Genomic DNA, 17,954 nt, shown 5'->3' on the forward strand with positions numbered 1-17,954 from the left:
TTCTCGACAAAGATCCGACGGGAACAAGAAAGCAAGGTGCACAGCGAGCAAGGTGGATCGATCAGGTGGAGGACGATTTGCGGACCCTGTTTGGTGTTTGTTAGTTGAGTTTTGGCAAATCATTTGCTGATTTTCAGCACTTTTGACAGAAATCTCGGCAAAAAACATGTTTGCTGGGGCACAGCTGTGCGAATCTCGGTAAAAGTTGACCATTTTGCTGAGATCCCGGGTAAGAAATTAAGTGTGTAAGGTCGTCTTCAGTGTCTCGTACTTGACCTGACTCAAGTCGAGACACTGAAGACGACCTTACGAGTCAGCAGACTTGAGTCGAGTCAAGTACGAGACACTAAAGACGACCTTACAGTTGAAGTCGAAATATGTTAAAGTATATGTTAAAGTAATACGATTTGGTGGAATTAAATGGAATTGTAGTAAACTCGTCTCATGACAGTGAAATATTTCTTAAATAGTTTCAGTCTTTGGACATTTTTTTCGTTAATAACGGCCATAGGCACACCGTGAGAGGGTGATGCTTTGGAAGTATGATAGGGTGCTTTGTTTGGTATTTTCCAGAAGAGTGATCCAGACGCCCACGCAGACGAATCAGGCTATTCTCGTCTAGGATGAAGCAGGCGCAGTGGTGACCGTTTAGAAACCGGTCGATTTTGAGCCAAATCCTTGAGCTCTTCCGTAAAAACCTCCTGTTGTGCAACCCTTGAAAGGACTTCCTTGGCCTGTTCCAATTCATGGACTGATACGAATGTATTCGGACTAGGAGCGAATTTTCGTTGACATTGGTTTTTGAAGCGAAGAAGTAGAGCTGTTATTCGAACCAGTCTTTGAAAAGAAAAGTATCGGTAGAACAAAAAATTAGGGTCCGATCCTGTTTGTGCCACAAAAACCGATTTTCGTCGCTCCAGAAGGTCTTCGGATGGAACTACGTTTGACTACAAAAAAGGCATGCTGAAGCGTGAGAACTATCGAGCGATCACCTTCCTAAATCTAGTCTTAAAAGTAATATCTCAGATTACTGCCGTCGTCTGTTACCAACAGTGAATATGTTCGTGAAAAATTATTAAACCGGCTTCGTTGACGGTCGCTCGACATCGGACCAGATCTTTGCTGTACAGCAAATCCTTCAAAAATACCGTCCCTACACACCCACACACAATTTCAAGGTGTGGTATCATAGCTTAGCCCACATAGAGCTATGGAAAATTATGGATGAGAACAGCTTTTCCGGGAAGATTACAATACTTTTAAGAGCAACGATGGATGGTGTGTAAGATTGTGTGAATATTTCGGCTAATACTCCAGTTCAAACGAGACCCGCTGGGGACTACAACCTGCGGTGATGTGTGGCAGCTGGGGTAAATTTTCAACAGATCCAGCCAATTTGTTTGATTTACAGATGATTTTTTTCTTTATTTATGAGGTTTTCAGCCCTGGGCTGGTTCACCTCAGGCATCATATGGAGTAGGGTTGCAGATTTATACAACCGCTTGAAACGTGAGGCTATATACGTCAAAGTCAAAGTATGTAAATGCTACTGGGCGCAGCCAAGCATGACAGGCTCTGGAACATTATACAAACAAACCTCATATGTTATTTATTTAAATATAAATGAATATATTCATAAAGAAATAGATAAATGCACAAAACTTTTCATGATTGCACTAAGTAAACAATTATAATTAGCACACTTTTAAAATAGAGATGCTTATTTGAATATTCTACGGAATATTTTTACCAATATGTTATGGCTCGCGTTGTCAAGTTCTTTATTCGCCATAAGTGATGCGTAGTCTTTTTTCAGAGTAACACTCTCTGGGCCCCAGCCATTGGTTGGCTTTAAGGATTGAAGAAGTCGTCTTTTTCCGCAATCCGGCTGTTTCAATATTGTATAACAAGCCCAACCGACAGTTTGAAGCACAATGAACAAGTAGAGGAACCATCCAAAAACTGCAATAAAAAATGCCTCATTTCATCAATTTGCTATTTAATAACCTTCAATGTTATCACCATTATAACCGATCGGTACCTCCATCGGTTTGTATCTGCTGGCTTCCAATATGAAAATTGCCACAATGATTATCAAAGTGAGGAAGCCCCAACAAATCCTGAAGAACAGTCCCGTTTCTATGCAGAGCATGAATTTTATATCCATACACAAACGATCGACTCCATAGATCCAGCAAAATGTGATCACCTCCAAGATGATTAACGTTAACGTGGGAAACGTTACTCCATAAAAATCGATCACGTCCAAAATTGATAGTCCGCCCTGAAACATGTATTGAGATTAGACAGTTGAGAATGAATTCCTACGTTTTGCACACATATACCGAAGTAATGAACACCAATCCATAGCTGAATCCTGCTATAGCTATCGCCAACACAGCTTTCCAATTCTGGAACTGCGGAAAGCGATCTCTGATCGAGGTTAAAATGGTTGTCACAATTCCAATGTTGGTTCCCAAACCCAGGATGGTGAACATGAAGAAGAACAGCACGGCAAACAAATTCGGTACAAAATCCATTTTTGCGATCGCGTCCGGATATATTACGAACACCAGTTGGGGACCTGCTTTCATCACCTCGGATATTTCACGTCGAGTGACATGAGCCAAATTACCAACCACTCCGAACACAATCACTCCGGAGATTAACGATGTTACGGTGTCCAACCCCGATATTATCATGGCATCGCTGGAAAAAATAGGTTTGTGGGGATAAATTGCTTATAATTCAAATTTGCTGACATACCGGTATATATTAGTGGAAAAGCTGTTGAACGAAGCAAATACGATAACTGCTCCCAATCCTATCGTGAGCGAAAAGAAACACTGACTGACGGCGGCGTACCAGACCTAGAAAATAAACTCTGAATGACGCTTGTGTAATCAACGGTCGTGATCAAACTGGCAGACGAATATCGGTTTAATCGGAGAAAAAAAATCGAGAGCCTGAAGACGACTTTTAGAAAGACGAACCCGTAGGCGTAACTTACCGATGGCTCTAAAAGCTTCTCCCACTGCGGCGTGATAAAATAGATCAATCCTTCTCCAGCTCCAGTCAGAGTACAAGCCCGCACAAGTAGAATGAACAAGATCACATATGGAAAAATTGCCAGGAAATATGAAGCCTTCCCGGAGCTTCTGATTCCTTTGATCAGTAAACACGTGACTGCCGTCCAGCAAGCGATCAGACACAACGCTAACTTCCAATCCGGTATTCCTATTCCATTTTCAATATTTGGGATCAGGTTCATAACTGTCTTTCTGAAAACACCAATCGATCAGCACTTATAAGTTTCTATCATACTAAACCAATCTCACGTGAAATACAGCTCGGCCGACGGAACAAAGCTTCTGTTTGCGTCCCCCGTATGGATCTGTCCGATGAAACTAGAATCTACACAATTCGTCCACTCCCTTTGGCACTCACTCCACGGCAGCGGACTTCGGAACGAATCCACAAAGTACCTCACCGCCAGTGATAGGATTGCTGCGTAATACCCAACGATGGTGAACATCGTAATGGTCTGTCCGACGCCAATGCCCCTCATCAACGGGCACATATCGTACACTTTGACGCACCCTCGGCTTGAAAACTGACCCACCACCATCTCCAGATAATACAAAGGCCTTCCCACCACAAACAGAACGATCAGATACGGGATAACGAAGGCTCCGCCCCCGTTCTGAAGGGCCGTATACGGAAATCGCCAAACATTTCCGAACCCGACCGAAAGCGCAATGCACGACAACAGAAATTCAATCTTTTTGCCCCACTTCTCGCGAAGTTCTTCATTTTCCGGAGCGGCATCATCCAAGCTTTCAACGTTCTGAAAGAACAAAAGTGTAACGATCAATTAGCTCCAGTCAGTGGCGTGGCAATCTCATCACGTTCCGAGACGAAACGTCTCGGTCGGACGATGAATGAATGAATGAAAACCAATTACGCTGCAGCAGAATCGGCATAGCGCCGTGCCGGTGTGATCCAGATGGGACGCGCTTCCTACACGTGTTTATATCAGTCCTCTTTATTATCTGATGAAGTACCCGATGCCGACATAGTCAGTGGCGTTTAATTGAGAACGATTGAGTTGAAACGTTGTAAGTTAAACAAATTAATTTAGGCGCCACTTAGAGAATAAGTGCTTCTGAGAACAAAGATATCTTCGTTGATTTTGTGCTGTACGGTGAAATATAAAAACAGTGTGAAAGAATTATGCGGTTTGGGTAATCAACTCAGGTCGAAATATCGCTCGATCGTCACAAATTATTGGAAACTATTTGTTAGGGCAGCAGGGACTATGTCCAAGGAATTGACGATCCCTCCCCAGGCCATCTGCGAGTTGTGGGGCTTGCTTAGGATGTGGTGGGGTTTGACAGTGGGCCCTGATAAACCTCTATAAAAAGCTGCATGCATCCGCAAGTAGGCTCCGCCAAAGCGACCGTGTGCCGCTCAAAGCGCACAAGCCCAAGTCCTGGTGTTTGATGGGACGCTAAACAGCCCTGACACGACGGCCCTCCGACGAGACAGGAAGTTTGCGCAGGCCCAATAAGCCGCCTTTAAAAACAACCATTACGAACGACATAGAAGATACAATCGATACAATCGGCAACGACCTTGGCGACGAATAAAGGATCACGGTTCGAAGCTTGGAACATGGAACTGCAAGTCGCTAGGCTTCGCAGGTTGCGACAGGATAATCTACGATGAATTACATCCCCGCAACGCAACTTCGACGTCGTGGCGCTGCAGGAGATTTGTTGGACAGGACAGAAAGTGTGGAAAAGCGGGCATCGAGCGGCTACCTTCTACCAAAGCTGTGGCACCACCAACGAGCTGGGAACCGGCTTCATAGTGCTGGGTAAGATGCGCCAACGCGTGATTGGGTGGCAGCCAATTAACGCAAGGATGTGCAAGCTGAGGATTAAATGCCGTTTCTTCAACTATAGCATCATCAACATGCATTGCCCACACGAAGGGAGATCCGACGACGAGAAAAAAGCGTTCTACGCACAGCTGGAGCAGACATACGATGGATGCCCACTGCGGGACGTCAAAATCGTCATCGGTGACATGAACGCACAAGTAGGAAGGGAGGAAATGTATTGACCGGTCATCGGACCGGATAGTCTGCACACCGTATCGAATGACAACGGCCAAGGATGCATAAACTTTATCGACCACGTTCTAATCGACGGTAAATTCTTCTCCGACATCACGAACGTCCGCACTTACCGCAGTGCGAATATTGAACCCGACCACTACCTCTTTGAGTATGCCTGCGCTCAAAACTCTCGACGGTGTACAACACGCGTCGAAGTCGAAAGCCGCGGCTTAACATACAAGACGGTAGACTAGCCCAAGAATTCGCGCAGCAGCTGAAAGTGTCTCTCCCAACGGAAGAGCAGCTAAGCGCAGCGTCTCTTGAAGATGGCTGGAGAGATATTCGATCCGTCATTGTTAGCACTGCAACCGCTGTACTTGTCAAGGTGCCCCCGGATCAGAAAAACGACTGGTATGACGCCGAATGTGAGCAGTTAGTGGAAGAGAATAATGCAGCATGGGCGAGATTGCTGCAATACCGCACGAGGGCGAACGAGGCATGTTATAAACGGGCGCGGAACAGACAAAACTCGATTTTCCGGAGAAAAAAGCGCCAGCAGGAAGATCGAGCCCATTAAGAGACGGAGCAACTGTACCAACTACCAGGAGAGCTATTTTAACACGGTGGTGAGGCACTGGCTAGAGCGCTGCACTGGGTCATTACCAAGGTTTTGGAGGAGGAAGTTTTGCCGCAGGAGTGGATGGAAGGTGTCGTGTGTCCCATCTACAAAAAGGGCGATAAGCTGGATTGTAGCAACTACCGCGCAATCACATTGCTGAACGCCGGCTACAAGGTACTCTCCAAAATTTTATGCCGTCGACTAACACCAATTGCAAGGGAGTTCGTGGGGCAGTACCAGGCGATTTTTGTGGGCGAACTCTCCACCACGGACCAGGTGTTCGCCATTTGCCAAGTACTGCAGAAATGCCGCGAATACAACGTGCCCACACATCATTTATTCATCGACTTCAAAGCCGCATAGGATACAATTGATAGAGACCAGCTATGGCAGCTATTGCATGAACACGGATTTCCGGATAAACTGACACGGTTGATCAAAGCGACGATGGATCGGGTGATATGCGTAGTTCGAGTTTCAGGGGCATTCTCGAGTCCCTTCGAAACCCGCAGAGGGTTACGGCAAGGTGATGGTCTTTCGTGTCTGCTATTCAACATCGCTTTGGAAGGGGTAATACGAAGAGCAGGGATAAACACGAGTGGTACAATTTTCAATAAGTCCGTCCAGCTATTTGGCTTCTCCGACGACATAGATATTATGGCACGTAACTTTGAGAAGATGGAGGAAGCCTACATCGGACTAAAGAAGGAAGCTAAGCTTATCGGACTAGCCATCAACACGTCGAAGACGAAGTACATGATAGGAAGAGGTTCAAGAGAAGACAATGTGAGCCACCTACCGCGAGTTTGCATCGGTGGTGACGAAATCGAGGTGGTAGAAGAATTTGTGTACTTGGGCTCACTGGTGACTGCCGAAAATGATACCAGCAGAGAAATTCGGAGACTGGAGTGGCTGGAAATAGTACGTACTTTGGACTCCGCAAGACGCTCCGATCGAATAGAGTTCGCCGCCGTACCAAACTGACTATCTACAAAACGCTCATCAGACCGGTAGTCTTCTTCGAACACGAGACCTGGACGATGGTCCTGGAGGACCAACGCGCACTTGGAGTTTTCGAAAGGAAAGTGCTGCGTACCATCTATGGTGGGGTGCAGATGGCGAACGGTACGTGGAGGAGGCAAATGAACCACGAGTTGAATGAGCTGCTGGTCTGGGAGAACCATCCATCGTTCACATCGCGAAAATCGGACGACTGCGATGGGCCGGACACGTAGCCAGAATGTCGGACAGTAACCCGGTCAAAATGGTTCTTGACAACGATCGTCGGGCACATAAAAGCGAGGTGCACAGCTGGCAAGGTGGATCAATCAGGTGGAAGATGACTTACGGACCCTCCGTAGACTGCGTGGTTGGCGACGTGTAGCCATGGACCGAGTCGAATGGAGAAGACTCTTATATACCGCACAGGCCACTTCGACCTTAGTCTGAATAAATAATAATTCCGGACAGAGTCGATGCTGCCAAATTACAGTCGCAGTCTTTTAATATCCCGTCCCAGTCGATATGTGATAAAAAAATATTCATGCCAACGAAATCGGCCTTATTGAACTCATACAAAATGCATTCAGAAGAGTCTTGAAAATGCTGACAAGGGCTAATATTCAAACTTACCATGGCAGGAGCATGATGCTTTTTGGAGCTTTTTTTAAAACTATTTCGTTTATTTGATAGGCTCAGGCGTTTATGACACTTAACGGAGCCGAGACTCTTCATGATATTTACAATCTATATCATTATTATCAGGGCTGCAAAATGGTGGGTTGACATCAAGGAAGGAGCGCCCAACAGAGCTCTGGTCCCCACAAGTCCCTATCTCACGCTTCCACGGGTCGTCCGATGACAAAAGACCGCCAGCTAAGGGTTGTGTACTTAGCTGGTAGTGCAGCCTGGGCACTGTTGTCCTTCTGACATCAGCTAGAGTGAGAAGGTACGCCTCGAGCGTCTGTTCACCAGGAGGTGCGGCTCAAACAGCGTCTGCCTGGTACCCAGCGGCTGATTAACGAAATGCTGTATCGCGTCAGCTATACCTAAGGTGGCAGCCCCATCATCGCGATGTAGGTAACGCGACCCCGGTAAGGTAGCTTACTGAAGCCTCTCAAATACCACGAAAATGGAGATAGAAGAAAAAGAGAACGTTATTTTTGGCAACCGACCCGGCAACGAAATAAGGACTATGATTGGAAACTCGGTACCTGGAATGTCAGGACCCTAAATGAACCTGGACGAGTGAGCCTTCTGGCTCGTGAACTGCAGAAGGTTGGAGTGAACGTGGCTGCTATTCAAGAAGTCCGATGGCCTAGATCCGGAGAACGTGAATTCCGAGCCGTGGACCCCACGACCAATACTGCATTCAAGTATTACATCTATCACACCGGCGGTGAAAAAGCAGAGCATGGAGTGATGATGGGCAAGCAGATGAAGCGAATGTTGCGGTGGAAACCCATTAGCGAACGAATCTGTGTGTTGAGGATACGGGGCAAATTCTTCAATTACAGCCTAATCAACGTTTACGCACCGACAAACGATAAATCCGACGACGTGAAGGACACGTTTTATGAATGTCTTGATAAAGCCTATGGAGAGTGCCCAAAGCATGACGTGAAAATTGTTATCGGAGACGCTAATGCTCAGGTCGGTAGAGAGGACTTTTTCCGTCCCATAATCGGTAGGGAGAGCCTTCACTCCGCTACCAATGACAACGGCCTACGGCTAGTAAATTTTGCTGCTGCCAGAGGGATGGACATCAGTAGCACCTACTTTGCACGAAAGAACATCCGAAAGCACACCTGGAGACACCCAAATGGAGAAACTTGCAACCAGATAGACCATGTTCTGGTGGATGGGCGCCATTTCTCGGATGTTATTGATGTGCCGACATTCAGAGGTCCGAACATTGACTCTGATCACTACCTCGTTGTCAGTAAAATTCGATCACGGTTGTCAACTGTATCGAACGAAAGATCACAGCGAACGATGCGTTACAATATCCAGCGATTGTCGGCGGAAGGAGTATCGGCTGAGTACCGCCAGAAGCTCGACGAACGGATAAGTGCAATCAACGTTAGCGACAACATCAACGATCAGCGGTGAGCACAAAAGCACGAGAAGTGGTAGGCACTGCACAGAGGCGACCCAGGACGGGTTGGTTCGATGCGGAGTGTCAGAGAGTGACAGACGAGAAGAACGTTGCCAGAAGCCGGATGTTGGTGTCAGGTACCCGATCGAATAGAGATCGGTACAAGGAAGCAAGAGCAGCCGAAAAACGAACCCACCGCAGGAAGAAAAAGAGTACGAAGAACAAGTTATTAGTGAGGCGCAGAAAAAATGGAGCAGAACGATATGCGGAGGTTTTATGAGTCTGTCAATGGCGTGCGGAGAAAGACAGCGCCATCTCCCGTCATGTGCAACGACCAACAAGGGAATTTGCTGACAGATAAAACTGAAGTGGCTGCCAGGTGGAAGCAACACTTCGAGACTTTGTTGAATGGAGGAAGTGACGGTGCATCGGTGAACAGAATAAATATTAGCGACGATGGACAAGCTGTGGAGTCACCTACACTAGATGAGTTTAAAAAGGCGGTTAAAGAGCTGAAAACAATAAGGCTGCGGGGAAGGACCAGCTCCTGGCTGAACTTCTCAAACATGGCAGTGAGCAGCTTTATGAAGTTCTGCACCATATTATGTCGAAAATATGGGAAGACGAGGAAATGCCTGCTAGCTGGTTAGACGGCCTCATTTGCCCTCTCTTTAAGAAAGGGCACAGACTGGAGTGCGCCAATTATCGAGGAATAACCCTTCTTAATTCGGCGTACAAAATTATGTCCCGTATTCTGTTCAACAGATTGAGACCGCTTGAAGAGTCCTTCGTCGGCGAATACCAAGCAGGTTTTCGTGAGGGCCGATCAACGACGGATCAAATGTTTACCCTGAGACAAATCCTTGATAAATTCCGGGAGTACAACTTGCAGACACATCATCTGTTTATTGATTTCAAGGTGGCGTACGATTCAGTGAAACGGAATGAATTATGGCAAATTATGCTTGAACATGGTTTTCCGGCGAAACTGATACGGCTGATTCGTATAACGTTGGACGGATCGAAATCAAGTGTAAGGGTTGCGGATGAAATATCGACGTCATTTGTTACCTTAGATGGATTAAAGCAGGGTGATGCACTCTCGAACCTACTGTTCAATATAGCGCTCGAGGGAGCGATTAGGAGAGCTTGTGTGTAAAGAAGCGGTACCATTATCACAATATCGCATATGCTCCTGGGATTTGCGGACGATATCGATATTATCGGAATTGATCGCCGTGGAAGAGGCTTTTGCGCCTTTTAAGAGGGAGACAGCGAGGATTGGACTCACGATCAATACCAGCAAAACGAAGTACATGGTCGCTGGCAATCAACGTGGGTTCATTAGTGGTGGTGGTAGCGAAATAGTGCTGGATGGTGAAAAATTTGAAGTGGTAGAAGAATTTGTGTATCTTGGAACATTAGTGACGTGCGATAATGATGTTACCCGCGAGGTGAAAAGGCGTATTGCAGCTGCAAATAGGGCGTATTACGGACTTCGTAACCAGCTTAAGTCCCGTAGTCTGCAAACGAAAACAAAACTCGCGCTGTATACTACTCTGATTCTTCCGGTGGCTTTATACGGCCATGAGACATGGACGTTAAAAGAGGCTGATCGGAGAGCTCTCGGAGTGTTTGAGCGTAAGGTGCTGCGGACAATACTCGGCGGTAAACTGGAGAACGGTATCTGGCGGCGTCGCATGAATCACGAATTGTACCAGGTGTATAAAGGGCTGGATATTATTAAGCTTATACAACACGGCAGACTACGGTGGGTTGGTCACGTTGTTCGTATGCCGGAAGAACGTCAAGCGAAGATAATATTTAGTAGAGAACCCGGAAGAGGCCGCAGGCTTCGTGGAAGGCCGCGTACACGATGGCCTTTTTGCAGTTGAAAAGGAGCTGAGGGCGCTCAATGTTCAGGGCGACTGGAAGCGATTGGCCCAGGATCGAGTCCAGTGGAGAAGGATACTCCATTCGGCGTAGGTTCATCGAAGAGCTGTAGCCCATCAAGTATCAAGTATCATTATTATCAACAGTTAGTAAGAGGCGAGGGACATAGACCAAGATACTCGTGGTGACTCAAGGTTAGATCGCGTAAATTCAGGAGAGAGGTTAGGATTTAGGTTTGAGGCGATGGGGCTTGTTGAACTTCAAAAAAAGTTCATTGCTAACAAAGCATAGATCGAGAATGCGATTGTTCTCGTTTTCGATGTCCATCATTTGTCCGAGGCCAGCAGTACTGAATGCATCAAGTAACTCACGTGATGTTTGACTGATGAAGGATCGAGAGGAAACCGGAAAAAGGGAACCATAAGAATTTCGTTTCCTGGAAATTGAACTCAAATTGAAATCCCCTAAAACAACAATGTTATCTCTTGGTGTCAGCTGCAAAACGATCCAGTCGGAAAGTAATCAACACAGATGTAAAGCGTGGCATCGATAGTAGAAATAGCGACCCATATTTGCTCAACTCCTAATACGGATGGAGGATCCAGCTTACGGGACTTAATGCTTGAACGAACGGCTAGCAGGACGCCGCCCCCGGTGAGTTTACGGCTATTTGACGGCGGGCGATCTTGTCTGTACACGGAGTATGATGCATCAAATAACAAATTCGATGTGGTTGTCTCGTTGAGCCAGGTTTCTGAAAAAGTATAAATGTCATAACACCCATCGCTGACTGCCAACTTATAATCGGCAAGTGAACTGTTGATTCCACCAACGTTTTGGTAGTACAGCAAAACGTTTACGGAAGTTGTTGCATTATTTGCATGGGAGGTGATTGCGCGCCGTGGATGACGAGCTTCGGTGGTGTTGCGACGTGTTGAGTTGGAGATGTAAGTGCTGCAGGGTAAGGACTTTTTTTCAAGGCTGGCAGCGTTTTCATTTAAACCGTACTTGCCAGATTCTGCAGGGTGGAAGCCCCTACCACCTGATAAGGGGCTCTAGGGGTTCCAAAGTGCTTTGTCACGCTCCGTATCATTGACTACGAAAAAGCTTTCGATTGTCTCAATCACGAGAATATGTGGGGCGCCCTGAAACGTAAGGGGGTTCCTGAGAAAATCATCGGCCTCATCGAGGCACAGTACGAGGCCTTCTCGTGTAGAGTGCTGCACAATGGGGTCTTGTCCGACCCTATCCGGGTCATAGCTGGTGTGAGGCAAGGATGTATTCTATCACCGTTACTGTTCCTCATCGTAATCGACGAGATTCTGGTAGGTGCGATTGACCGTGAACCAAATCGCGGGATGTTATGGCAGCCTTTAACCATGGAGCATCTAAACTACTTCGAATTGGCCGATGACGTTGCACTCCTTGCTCAACGGCGCTCTGACATGCAGAGTAAGCTCAGCGACCTTGCCGAGCGCTCCTCTTCGGCAGGTTTAGTCATCAACGTCAACAAAACCAAATCGTTGGATGTAAACACGGTGACCCCTTCCAGTTTCACAGTAGCCGGGCAACCAGTGGAGAATGTTGAAAGCTTCCAATATCTTGGTAGCCAAATGGCGTCAGACGGCGGTACCAAGATCGACATAGGCGCACGGATCAAGAAAGCAAGAGCTGCCTTTGCGAGTTTATGAAATATTTGGAAAAACAGCGGGACATCGCAGCAGAGGCAGACCCAGAGGCTCATGGCGGCGAAGCCTCAATAAAGAAATAAAAGAAGTCGACCGAAATCTAACCTGGCAACAGGTTAAAGCGATAGCCGGATAACGCTCAGGATGGAGATCTTTCAAGTCGGTCCTTTGCACCACCGGAGGTGTACAGGATCCAATTTCCAAGTAAAACAATTCTGAGGACATTTTCGAATAAATTCCTGGAGAAATTTCAGAATGGATTCTCAAAATCTGAAAAAATTTCGAATAGATTTGGCAAAGGAATTCTTACAGGAATTTACAAAGCAATTTTCAATAGAATTTCCTGAGAAAAACCTATTGGATTTTGCAAAGAAATCCATAGAATTTCTTCTTAAATTCTCTCTAAAATAACTTCAAAAATTCCTTCGGAGGTTTCTCCAGGATCTATTTAAATTCTATGAGAGTCAGTTATTGTTTCCAGAACAATTTTGGCGTATATTATTTAGTTTTAAAGAAATAATCGATTCGATGGATCACGTGCCCTTACGTGTCCAAAATTAACTCCGCCAGTCTTGGCGATGTACAACCATAGAACAAGCTGCATGGAGACGTGTTTTATGTAGCGCAGAGGTCACTCTTGCCTTAATATGGATAAAAATAAAACATTATCGCTGGAATTCTATAGCGAGCTGGCTTCATTGATTGAAAGTCCACAGTATCTGTGGAATGTACTGAAAAGCTAATTCGAGAACAGGATACTGCTGCACGATACAGAAGAGGAATAGAAACACCACAGACAAACAGACGTAACAGCTTGAACATTTTTCTGAAAAATCCATAGCCCAACTTCTCTACCACCATCTTGCGAGCATGTTACACGAAACAATGTTTCGTAAGACATTGTCACCAGAAGGCGCTGGAGTGAAATGTCAAACTCGAAGGATTACGACGCTAGCGCCTCTAGTTGTGAAACTCGCAATCAATCAAATTCAAATTGATCGTTGAAGTGATGGTCGATGGTAATTTCTCTAGTGTTACGTCTGTTTGTCTGTGGAAACACTATCGAACAAAATTGAGCCACAGACAAACAGACATAACGAATTGAACATTTACTCATCAAATTCATCGTCGTTCAAACACTAACGACATTTGTTGATTTCAGTTAGTTGGGCAAATCACGAACCAGGTGGCGGTAGTGAGTAAACGTCAAACTCGAATGCGCGTGTCACGAGTGATCTATTGGCCAACTAAAGATTATTTGAATTGACCAGTAAATCAGTGAACGATGGAAATTTGACGAGTGTTATGTCTGTTTGTCTGTGATTGAACTTTTGTTTTGTTTTACACTGAATTCAGATACATGTTCAAATTTTCTGTAACACGTCCAGTTTTCGAGATAAAGGGTTTTTAATTCACCTTATTTTTATAGAAATTTGGTTTCTCTGCTCTAAAAAGCTGAATTTCAGCTTCTCACTTAAGGAATAAAGTTTGCATTTCATAAAATGGGCTTTGTAGAAGGCATATGGTTTGTTGGATTTTATTTGGCACTTACACTTACATGTGTTGTGAGGCTTGCCTAGGATGTGGTGGGGTTTGACAGTGAGCCTTGTTAAACTCTTATAAAAAGCTGCATGTATCCGCAAGTAGTCCCCACCACCAGACTTAGGCGACGAATAAAAGGTCACGTTTTGAAGCTTGGAACATGGAATTGTAAGTCGCTAGGTTTCGCAGGTTGCGACAGGATGATCTACGTTGACTTATAACCCCGCAACTTCGACGTCGTGGCGCTGCAGGAGATTTGCTGAACAGGACAGAAAGTGTGGAAAAGCGGGCATCGAGCGGCTACATCCGATTAAGGTCACTCCCAGGGTTTGCAGAAATCGCTCTCATTAGATAACGAACAACGATAAAAGAGAGGCAAAAACTGTTCCGAATCATAACAAGCCATGATAACAAATTTATCAAACTTGTATACAAGTGCGAAAAAACAGAATCGGATAGGCAGCCCCCACAGAAAAAAAGGTGATTCTCGCTTTGTTTTCACTCCTTTCGTGTTGGTTACTGCACAGATGTGTAGAACAAGTTGAAATGCATCATCAGAGCCAGTGCTCCCCGCATTTGGAGCTTTCTAGAAGAAATTTATCATGAGGTATAGCCTCCCGAATCAGTACTCTAAAATGACAGCTTGCGAAAAAAGTTTCTCACGGTATGCTACATATTGTATATGTATACAGAGATGATAAGTGAGAGACTTGCTCTTTCTCTTAAGGATTCAATCCCTGGTCACTCCTGACGGAATCCAAGTTTCAAAGTGCTTGCGTTTTCGAGGGCACACAACTCGGAAGCAACGCACAACTGTCATTTCTATTTACGCAGCAAAGCTAAATCAACAAAAATGACAGTTGTGCACCGCCTCCGTATCGAGTGGTGTGCCCCCGAAAACGCGAGCACTTTGAAACTTGGATTCCGTCAGGAGTAGGGTGACCATATGGTATCCTAAAGGAGGACATGTCCTCCTTTTTCATTAAAAATCAGATGTCCTCCTTTCGCGCTAAAATGTCCTCCTTTTTGGATATTTAGAAACAGTTGAATAATTACCTTTTTAATTTAAATTAGTTTAATAAACAATACTGGAACAGAAATCCATTCGTTGCAGAGATTATTCGTTGCACACATTTGCGTTTTTTGATTTCTAATATGAAATATTTTCCTTTAAGTTTGCGAATAAAATCAATGTAAATATCGTAAACAAAATGCGCGGTTTACAATAACACAGTTGTAAAAGGTATCAGAAGAATCGGAATTGTGAAAAATGGATTACTTTAGCAAACATGCAAATCCTCCTCAATTTTCTACAAGTAAACACCCATCGAGTTGGCTTTGGAACGCATCGCATGGTACGTTTCTTGAATATGTGAGGCAAAGAGTAGCCTGGCTTCAGAACGTCGGCTCCAGTTTTGATAATTTTGAAGTTCTTTAGTTGCAAACTTGGTGATACAGTTGACCGTATCATTATCATTTACATGCCTTAAATTGTGATTCTCAATGGCCTGCAAGAATAAAATCTTCACTGGTCTTTTAAACAAAGTTCTCTATTGCTAAATGTTCATAATTGTATGTGATGATCTTTTCTGGTTAAAATTCTGTGTAATACCGCTGAAAACGCCAACAAAATAATATTCAACACTAGCAGACCCGACGAACTTTGTTTCGCCTAAAATTGATTGATTCTCTGGTTAGCTCTAGAATTTTGAAAAAAAAAATGTTGTTTTGTTTGTATGGGAGCTCCCTTTTCGAAAAGGTGAGGGGTCCTGAACCATCTTAAGAACCTTCCCCGGCCCCAAAAACCCCTGCATACAAATTTTCACGCCGATCGGTAGTAGTAGTTTCCGATTCTTTAAGGGTCAGACAAACAGAAATTCATTTTTATGTATGTAGATGCTATTATATATATATATATATATATATATATATATATATATATATATATATATATATATTTTGTTTGTTCACTGTTGATTTTAAAATTGGTTGAAGCTGACAGTTTATAACTGAAAAGTGCTTAATATAGACTACGTTGACAGTTGGAAACATTCATCTGGAAATGTAATAGGGGTATACACTTAACGGCGTAAGTTGCTGCGTATCTGATTATAGAAATGTTTCACACTCAATCACAAGGGACATATTTCAAATCACCTATGAAACATTTCCATAAACAGATACACAGCAACCTACGACGTTAAGTGAATCCCCCTAATATTAAAAAGGAGATGTCGTATTTCCAGTCAAAGTTGCATATGCTAGCGAAAAGTGCACAAGATGAAGGCGATAGGCACTTGTCTCAATTTGACTTCATGCCTAACAAAAACATCTTGCAATAAATTTTAGTAAAACTCTAACAAATATAATATTCCTAATCATATTAAAAACTAAAAATCGATGGATATTCTTTATGTCCTCCTTTTAAACCAAATGTCCTCCTTTTTCGCTACGATTCGGCTGATTTGTCCTCCTTTGGAAAACATTCATATGGTCACCCTAGTCAGGAGTGATCTTAACATATTTGTGCGAATAAGTGTGAGAAAATGTGTGTTTTCAATGCCCTTTGAGAAGAAGTGAAGTGCAGTGATGAACCCACCAAACCGCGGAAGAACTATTAAATTGGAAGGAAACTGCTGATTTATGCAATAATGCAAGCCGAAGTACGTAGGACTGCTTTAAGAAATATGTTCATTATCACGGGAAGTAATTCAATATGCGGTGCACAGGTTAGTAATTTGAATATTAAACTTTTGTTCGACACTATGAGATGCATTCGAATTCAGGGGGGTTAGGGGAGGTGAGGGGTTAATCCATTGAAAGTCCTGTGCCATTTTGACTGCCATCGTGGTACTCTTCCAAATATGTCCTTAAGATCTACCACTGTGCTCTAGTTCTTACTATTCTTGTTAATACTCATGAGTCAATGGAGTAAATTATAAAAACGTAACTCAAACTGAGGCTGGTTTCGAAGCCGACGACATGAATCTTCAAGCGCCAGTGCGCTGATTGATTAGGAAAGAAGCAATAACAGCGATTTCAACCCGCTAATATGTTGTTCGGCAAGCGTAAAAAGTTCTATTGATTCGTGGCATATTTTCAGAGATTCCCATACTTCGCCCAAATTGAATTTTATTCGACATATTGGTACAGTGATCACCACGTCACTATCCAAGCCGTTCCTGGGTGGACGTTAGGCAGAATAACAGCGATTTCAACAATGCTTGTTTTCTCATATGGCCCTCAGCTAATCTTCAGTTTCTATTCATTTCACACTTGCCGCTCGCTTAATTTGTATCTTCATTACTTTCATCTACCTCCTTTCGCTTTGAGTAGTATACCTAATTATCACCGAAAAAAGCCAATAAATTAATTTCGATCTCCTCAGTTCGTCGAGCTGAGTCGATCGAATATACATCGTTTGATTATACAATAATAGGTCTCCGGTCCTTTTATCAATAGTTTGTTTTTGGAGTGTTGGTACAGCCTTCCGGTACAACATTGTCATACGAGAAAGTAAAAAATATACATCTGATGATGCTGTTAAATACTCCGTTCTGTGAGAAAACCGAGAAAACATCATCTTTGACATTACAGCTTTTCATGGCATTATTACACCTAACAGTAGTTTCCTTTTTGCTTATACCATGTTCACCTTTTCTTGATTAGTCTTCAAAGCATCGGGAACGTTTTGTTGCGCGGTAGTCCTAATCGAAACTTCCTGAACCGTTCCCGAGTCCATTTCACTCATTTGATTAACCACAAAATCTATGCACTCCACTAGAAAAATTTCTGTTCGGACGATCAAATGAAAGCGTGCTATACCGAGGGAAAGCTGAGCGATAACTGCAGTTCGTCATTGATGCACCTCGTTGTCTCATCAGAAGTCTGGATATGACAATTGACTCTAAGTGTCCGGCATATCGCTAGATACACATCATTATCAAGTAGAAAGCGTCACGCTTTTATGATGCTTCTTCAAAACAACTAACG

General features: G+C 44.2%; 1 protein-coding gene across 1 annotated transcript; it reads right to left on the minus strand.

Moving 5' to 3' along the window:
* Positions 1 to 1,632: 1,632 nt before the first annotated feature.
* LOC134220872 (sodium-dependent nutrient amino acid transporter 1-like) lies at positions 1,633 to 17,806 on the minus strand. The gene is made up of 7 exons (XM_062700035.1): positions 17,617 to 17,806; positions 3,339 to 3,847; positions 3,011 to 3,281; positions 2,767 to 2,870; positions 2,346 to 2,709; positions 2,023 to 2,284; positions 1,633 to 1,962 (listed from the first exon to the last, which is right to left on the minus strand). The coding sequence occupies exons 1-7, from the start codon at positions 17,710 to 17,712 to the stop codon at positions 1,721 to 1,723; spliced, it is 1,848 nt and encodes a 615-aa protein (XP_062556019.1). The 5' UTR covers positions 17,713 to 17,806; the 3' UTR covers positions 1,633 to 1,720.
* Between the last annotated feature and the right edge of the window lie 148 nt (positions 17,807 to 17,954).

The sequence above is a fragment of the Armigeres subalbatus genome, chromosome 3 (genome assembly GCF_024139115.2).
Source record: "Armigeres subalbatus isolate Guangzhou_Male chromosome 3, GZ_Asu_2, whole genome shotgun sequence".
Classification (NCBI taxonomy): Eukaryota; Metazoa; Arthropoda; class Insecta; order Diptera; family Culicidae; genus Armigeres; species Armigeres subalbatus.